The sequence below is a fragment of the Oncorhynchus clarkii genome, unplaced genomic scaffold (genome assembly GCF_045791955.1).
Source record: "Oncorhynchus clarkii lewisi isolate Uvic-CL-2024 unplaced genomic scaffold, UVic_Ocla_1.0 unplaced_contig_5606_pilon_pilon, whole genome shotgun sequence".
In the NCBI taxonomy this organism is placed as follows: Eukaryota; Metazoa; Chordata; class Actinopteri; order Salmoniformes; family Salmonidae; genus Oncorhynchus; species Oncorhynchus clarkii.
The window spans coordinates 14,648-23,084 of record NW_027259804.1 but is presented as its reverse complement, the minus strand read 5'-3'; the positions used below and the strand labels follow the sequence as shown (position 1 = coordinate 23,084).

The 8,437-nt window shown below is 39.3% G+C and overlaps 1 protein-coding gene across 1 annotated transcript; it reads left to right on the top strand.

Annotated features, from left to right (window-relative positions):
- Positions 1-518: 518 nt before the first annotated feature.
- Positions 519-5,742, top strand: LOC139400867 (GTPase IMAP family member 8-like). The gene is made up of 3 exons (XM_071145455.1): positions 519-631; positions 1,221-1,831; positions 4,924-5,742. Exons 1-3 carry the CDS (start codon positions 607-609, stop codon positions 5,716-5,718), a joined length of 1,431 nt encoding a protein of 476 aa, XP_071001556.1. The 5' UTR covers positions 519-606; the 3' UTR covers positions 5,719-5,742.
- The last annotated feature ends 2,695 nt before the right edge of the window (positions 5,743-8,437 follow it).

The following is an 8,437-nucleotide window of genomic DNA, read 5'->3' as shown; positions in this document are numbered from 1 at the left end:
TTAATTAATTAATGATTTATTAAGTCACACATTGTAGTATTTAATTTGTAATAGACAGTCTACCACTCCTCTGTTTTAAGGGCTTATTTCTCTGACTTAGTCTGCCTCCTGTCCCTCCTTTCACCATGGGAACACCTTCCTGAAAACAATACAACTATGTTTTGCTTATTAAACCTGTTCTGCCTGTTCATGTCCAAAGAGATTGGAATGTTCCAATGTGCCAAACAGGTGAAAAAGTCACACATGCATCATCCAGGGTTGACATGACCACATTTCTGGTTGGTCCATAACTAATGTTTTGTCCACTCAGTGTATAGTGGCATAATTTTGACAGGAAGGTGTACCAATGGGAGAGTTTGTTTTGCCCTGGGTGGGCAGAGTTAGCATATTAAGTAGTAACTGTAAAGGATTACATTCATAAAGTAACCCACCCAACCCTGGCAATATGGATAAGTGCCAAGAGAATATATCAAGCATAGGGGTGTGTCTGGGGCTGAGTTTATAACAGACACCACATAGCCTGACAGTATAAAGACAACTGAGGTAGGTGTTCTGTGGACAGACTCTCATTAAGTACCTGGCAGATCTACATTCCAAAACCTAAACATGGACAGACAAGGTGCTGCACTGGGTAAGTAACCTGTATAGCCTACTACTTCGTTCTTCACTTTGAGCATTGATATACGTACATTTAATTAGTATATATTCTGGTAATGGGAAAATGCTGCATCCAACATTCTGCTATGTGAAATTAACTGGAATGGTGAACACAGCAATCAGGCTGGTTCCACCAAGCTATAGTGTGTGGGCTGTTTTGGGGAAACTTTGTTCATTGTGAGGGATGTTTTTGGACTGAAAATGTCACCCAATTTTTTGGGGGGAGGTTCCTTTATTTTACAATTTAAAAAAATTCTACATCATTTTTATAATGTCATCAAATGGAATTTGATTTTTAATTGCAAGAGCATCTCTTATCTAGGCTATTATGGATTTTAACACACAATTATGAATGTCATGCATTTCATGTGGCATGTACACATACATGGTTCAATTGATAAATGACATTGAAAGTCATGGTAACTTTTCCCACAGTTTATATTAGTAAATACTAGTCCTAAGGAATAAACATGAAACTGGAAAAAACAGCTCTAGATGTCTTAACAGGAAGAACATGAAGAACGTCTTTTAACTGTAACAACCGTGCCCTTGTAATCCAACAGAACTCAGACAAAATGATGAGCTCCGCATTATTCTGGTTGGGAAGACTGGAGTTGGGAAGAGTGCAGCTGGAAACACCATCCTGGGGAGGGATGCGTTTATATCTAAGCCGTCCCCTTCCTCTGTGACCTCAGAATGTGAAAAAGCCAGAGGGGAGGTGGATGGGCAGTGGGTTGCTGTTATCGACACGCCAGGTGTGTTTGACACCAACTGTACCAAAAGGGGGGCAATATTAGAAATATCAAAGTGCATCTCTCTCTCTGCTCCTGGTCCCCATGTGTTCCTGATTGTGATCCAGCTGAATAGATTCACATCTGAGGAGAAGGAAACAGTGGAGATCATTCAGACAACCTTTGGAGAACAGGCTGCAAACTACACAATGGTCCTCTTTACACATGGAGAGCAACTGGAGGCAACATCAATTGAAAACTATGTGAAACAGAGTCAGGATCTTCAGCGTTTCATTGAAAAATGTGGGGGATATCATGTCTTTAATAACAAAGGTCAGAATCCCTCCCAGGTCCCTGAGCTGCTTGAGAAGATAAACAAGATGGTCAGGAGGAATGGAGGAAGCCACTACATCACTGATATGTTCCAAGAGGCTGAGAGAGCAATTCGGGAAGAGGAGGAGAGGATCCTGAAAAAGAATGAAGACAATAGACGCAGGGAGGCTAGAGCACTAGAAGATAAATTAGCAGGAAATGTCCCGGATAAAGCAATAAAAGAGCTGGATGAGAAATATAAGAGAAAAGCTAGAATTGAAGCTGAAAAAAAACACTTTCTAATGGTGGCACGGGTGGTTGCAGTTACAGCGGGGTTAGCAGGAGCAGGAGTGATTAAAGTTTCAGAGAGATGCAGTATCCAGTAATGGTGTGTCACGTACCTCTAAGATAATCTGTTGTTGATTTGGCTCTCACTCAAACTTTAACTGATAAACATTCTTACATGTCTGAAATAACATGTTGTTCAGAGAGTGTCCATCTGGTCTCTTCTCACAGCCGCAAGAGTCCTCCTGTCCTGCTATTCACATTACTGATTGATACATTTTATGGTAGCAGTACATGGAGTTACAAACATAAATGGTATTTTGAGCCAATGTTTTTGCGAACCCCGGTAGTGAAATAGTTATGTGATGTTGGGCTTCAGCACCAGAAAGAATTTCATTCTAATTATTCAACCAATCATACCTTCATCATCAATTGATTATGTATTAAAAATTAACTGTTTTGTGTTGACCTGACATTTCTAATACAAATCACATGATTTGTCTATTAACTGAGATTGGGTTAGGACCTGTATTAGTATTATGGTGGTTCAGCATATTGTGTGGTGATTGATATAAGTAATACAGTATTTGGTTGTGGGTGGTGAATCTAATCATCACAGGAACTATAAACAATTTGCTTAAGTAATTGTTGTTCTTATACGTTTTAAATACCAATTATTAGTAGATGTATTGGTTATTAGTGAACTTTGATTTTGTTTTGATTAGTTTGCTATTGATTAATAACAGCACCTAGCAAATGCTGTTTTGAAATGACCTAATTATTTAAACCAAACACAATGTATTGTAGTATTGTGCAAGTTGTCAGATATTCTCATGCAATTCAAAATAAACAGTAATCTATTGCTATTCAGAAGTTGTTGTTTTTATGATCTATACATTCATTATTTAATTATTATGAATTATGGGGGACCCTACTCATTATTAGGGACCCTACTCATGAACCTACGTCATTGAGCAGCAGTTTCCCATTTTGATCATCACTAAACAGCCAATAGATATTAAATCATAAAATGATACTGAAAATGTGTAGGACATCAGTAAATACAGTGGCAAGAAAAAGTATTGGAACCCTTTGAAATTACCTGGACTTCTGCAAAAATTGGTCATAAAATGTGATCTTATCCTCATCTAAGTCACAACAATAGACAAACACAGTCTGCTTATGTAACAGTATAGCTTCCGTCCCTCTCCTCGCCCCGAACCAGGGACCCTCTGCACACATCAACAACTGGCACCCACGAAGCATCGTTACCCATCGTGCCACAAAAGCCGCGGCACTTGCAGAGCAAGGGGAACAACTACTTCAAGGTGTCAGAGCGAGTGACGTCACTATTAGCGAGCACAACCGCTAACTAGCTAGCCATTTCACATCGGTTACACTTAAACTAATAACACACAAACAATTATACGTTTTCATGTCTTTAATGAACACACCGTGTAAACATTCACAGTGCAGGGTGGAAAAAAGTATGTGAACCCTTGCTTTTAATAACTGGTTGGCCCTACTTTGGCAGAAATAACCTCAAACAAATGTTTTCTGTAGTTGCAGATCAGACCTGCAGAATGGTCAGGAGGAATGTCAGACCATTCCTCTTTACAAAGCTGTTTCAGTCCAGCAATATTCTTGGGATGTCTGGTGTGAACCTCTCTGTTGAGGTCATGCCACATCATCTCAATCTGGTTGAGGTCAGGACGCTTACTGGGCCACTCCAGAAGGCGTATTTTCTTCTGTTGAAGCCATTCTGTGTTTTGGGTTGTTGTCCTGTTGCATCACCCAACTTCTGTTGAGCTTCAATTGGTGGTCAGATAGCCTTACATTCTCCAGCAAAATGTCTTGATGATAAACTTAGGGATTCATTTTTCCGTCGATGATAGCAAGCTGTCCAGGCCCTGAGGCAGCAAAGCAGCTCCAAGCCATGATGCTCCCTTCACCATACTTTACATTTGGGAGGAGGATTTGATGTTGGTGTGCTGTGCATTTTTTTCTCCACACATAGTTTTGTGTGTTCCTTCCAAACAACTCAACTTAGTTTAATCTGTCCACAGAATATTTTGCCAGTAGCGCTATGGAACATCCAGATGCTCTTTTGCGAACTTCAGACGTGCAGCAATGTTTTTTTTTGGACAGCAGTGGCTTCTTCCGTGGTGTCCTCCCATGAACACCATTCTTGTTTAGTGTTTTACGTATCGTTGACTCATCAACAGAGATGCTAGCATGTTCCAGAGATTTCTTTAAGTCTTTAGCTGACACTAGGATTCTTCTTAACCTCATTGAGCATTCTGCGCTGTGCTCTTGCCGTCAACCTTGCAGGACGGCCACTCCCAGGGAGTGTAGCAACAGTGGTGAAATTTCTCCGTGTATAGACAATTTGTCTTACCATGGACTGATGAACATCAAGGCTTTTAGAGATACTTTTGTAACCCTTTCCAGGTTTATGCAAGTCAACGATTCTTAATTTTGGGTCTTCGGAGATCTCTTTTGTTCGAGGCAAGGTTCACATCAGGCAATGCTTCTTGTGAATAGCAAACTCACATTTTGTGAGTGTTTTTTTATAGGGCAAGGCAGCTCTAACCAACATCTCAAATCTCGTCTCAATGATTGTACTCCAGGTTAGCTGACTCCTGACTCCAATTAGCTTTTGGAGAGGTCATTAGCCTAGGGGTTCACATATTTTTTCCAACCTACACTGTGAATGTTTAAATTATGTATTCAATATAGACAAGAAAAATACAATAAATTGTGTGTTATTAGTTTAAGCAGACTAGGTGTGTCTGTTGTGACTTAAATGAAGATCAGATCTAATTGTAAGACCAATTTATGCAGAAATCCAGATAACTCCAAAGGGATCACTTTCTTTTTCTTGCCACTGTATAACAATTCTTCTCTCATCCACGTATTCTTGCTTTCAGATGATAACATCAGGAATGATCTGAGACTGGTGTTGGTCGGTCTGAGTGGAGTGGGGAAGAGTGCAGCAGGAAACACCATCCTGGGCCAAAAGCTGTTTGATTCTAGAATCAGTCCCAAGTCACTGACCCTGAAGAGTGAGAGCAGGGAAGTAAAGGTGTGTGGGAGGAGAGTGATGGTGGTGGACACTCCAGGTCTGCTCAACAGTGAACTCTCTGAAGAGGAAGTGAGAAAAGAATTGGAGAAGGCTTTGTCTCTATGTGCACCGGGTCCATACACCTTCCTACTGGTCATTCAGCTGGGCAGATTCACAGAGCAAGAGAAGAGAGTTACAGAGGAACTAAAGAAGCTTTTACCTCCCAACATAGACCGAGACACAATGGTGCTCTTCACTTATGGGGAGAAACTGACAGAAACAACTATAGATCAGTTTATCAGAGAGGATAGCAATCTGCAGAGGCTGGTTAAGAAATGCGGGGGTGGATACCATCTGTTCAGAAATCATGATATCGGCAACAACAATCAGGTCAGAGAGCTTTTAGAGAAAATAGAATCCCGAATGAAAAACAAGAATAACTGGTCATGGAAAAAAGCAATCATCTTTGCAGCAGTGCTGATGACAGTAGTGGTCATATACAAGATGAAAACATGTCCTCCTCTGGAGGAAGCAGTAGTGCTAGCCAGTAAGACAGGAGAGACACTTTGGGAATTGGTGAAGGATAGTATAGCTGGGAAGGTGTTGCTTCTCACAACAGCAGCAGGAGGAACCATGTATGTCATCATAAACCTAATAATGAGGGGATAGAGGATGGTTGGAAAATACTAACATTTCTCTGGTTGACTTTCTTTTTGAATATGACGAGTATTAAGAGCATTCTCTCCTGTTTTAGAGAATGGGTTTTGTTGGGTTTTACAATAAATATGCAATACCATTTAAAAAGCAAGACATATTGTATCATTCCATAATGGACCAATACTGGTGGATTTGAACAAATTTGAGTTTTGAGGGGGGATTTTGTGAATTTGTTTAAAGAATATAAATGTGATCTTAGAAAACAAAAAACTGATAAAGAAGCAGTGTGATTATTATTTGGTGGCTGTTGTGTGATTTTCACCAGCACTGTTGTTGTAAATACAGCATATGAGATTATACAGGTAATATGCATGTAGTTGTCACGAATATTACCGAAGGTGACTCCCCTTCTTGTTCGGGTGGCGCTCGGCGGTCGTCGTCGCCGGTCTACTAGCTGCCACCGATCCTTTGTTCTGTGTTCGTTTGTTTTTGTCTAATTGGTTTCACCTGTTTCTTGTTTGGTTATTAGGGTGGGGTTATATAAGTTAGTTCAGCCCGCTTCTGTTTGTGCGGGCTTGTTCGTATGTATGTGTTCGAGTGGTTTGTGTTTGCTTTTCCGGTTCTCGCTGTCCTCTATTTTTTTCACATTATTTGTTCCTGTGATTTATTTCTGGACATTTAAGCGTGTTTTTCCCGCATCCTTTTGCTCTCTGCGCCTGACTCCACACCTATACACTCATTGAGCGTTACAGTAGTTGGTTATAGATGATTATACTGTCACTCTGTTAGAAGACTGATACAACAATACCAGGGTCAGTCAGTCAAGTATCAATGTAGGCAGTTTGACGAGTACTGATGATAGAGAGAAACTGAAAGTAGTATTTCATTGTTTGTGATATACACTACATCTGAAGCACATACAAACTGAAACACACTTCTATCTCCGAACTATGAATTCACACTATAGTTAACCCCCCTGGTTCCATATACTGTATGTCTTCATATAACCAATGGCTTGAACCTTTCAGAGTTGCCTTGTGGATCAATACGACATAACTACTCATTCCAGGGTTTTTCTTTATTTTTACTATTTTCTACATTATAGAATAGTAGTGAAGACTACAAAACTATTAAATAACAAATATGGAATAATGTATAAGTAACTGTTTACTGTTTGTCCCTTTCTTGACATAATACTGAATGTATTGTATATAATACACCTACTGTAATATGAATAATTGTACATGGTATATAAAGTATGATTTATCAATACATTATTTCTAAAGCTACAAATGCAATCTTGCCTTGATAATAATCTTAAACAGTCCATAATAGGACAAAGGCCTATATCTGCAATAACAAACTCTCTCTTAAATAACAACTGTATTTACAATGAGAGACATAGAACCATACAGCTGACTGTCACCTAATGTTTTATATGGTCTGTAATGACTGACACAGACTGACACTATCCACTGACTTCCACATATATATATATATATTGTACGTTTTCTATATTGTAGACTGATCAATGCAAAGTGCTTTTAAAACTGACCAAGGCCATTTACTTCAGCAGATTAAGGTGATGAACCATATTATCCCAGCCACTAAAGGGCACTCGAAATTAAGCCATAGACAAAGTAGGAAGAATTCTTGAAGAACTGACAGTGTGTGAAAGTTGGCCTTGATGGAAAAAGAAGGCCAAAAAAAAGGAAACCATTTTATCTGTTAACACTGGAGAGCAGCCAAGCTCTTCAGCCAAGACACAGAACACCAGATATGAACTCTTATCTCCTCTCACAATTTACAGGATAGGATGTTCAGATATGTCCTTTAACTTTACTACTTACGTTTTGCTTGTGATTCTTAGTGATGACAATAACGATGCACTTGGGTATTGCACATTTTGAGAGTCAAGAATGTAATATTTTCCTGAATGAGGGCAAGTATTTCTGCCTGTCAGGCTACATAAGACATGAACTACAGCACGACTCCCCTTTACAGTAGACAATACTAATAATACAGCCCAGTGGAAATCTAATGAACATAATAAAAACATCAAAATCTGTCAGTTTAAACTAGAGATATCTGTTTTTTTGCATGGGCTGAGTCTCAATCGACCGTATCCGCCGATATCTCCCTTCCCATAGCCGCAGGAAGTAGTTTGGATGATTGGGGACCTGCGATTTATTTTCTGACTGTATTTGAATGTATTTGAGTGTTTACCAGCATTTGTAACTTGAGTCTGATAATTATCTGTGCAAAACAGTTGAAATAATTTTAAAGATATCCGTAACCAACAGATGCATATCTTTATTACCAGTCATGTGAAATCCATAGATTAGGGTCTAATGAATGTATTTCAATTGACTGATTTCCTTATATGAACTGTCAGTTAGTAACTCTAAAATTGTTGCGTATATATATACATTTGTTCAGTATAGTTTAGTGCCTAAAAAAAAGGGGGGTCAAATATGTGTACAAAAACAATAACAATTTCCTGATCTTTCTAATCTCTCAGATGTAGGACAACACTTCAAAACAAACTTTCCAGATTCCTCCTCACATCCTCTCCTCGACTCCTTCTCATAACGTCTCAGAGATCCAAGGGGAGGGACCTTCTCCTCTCATAAAGCCCCACAGCGAAGGTGTTATAATACCCATAAAACCTAGCTGGCCTCTGAATGAGAGTTACATTAACTATGCGCTCCAACATCTGCTTTCAGAATTT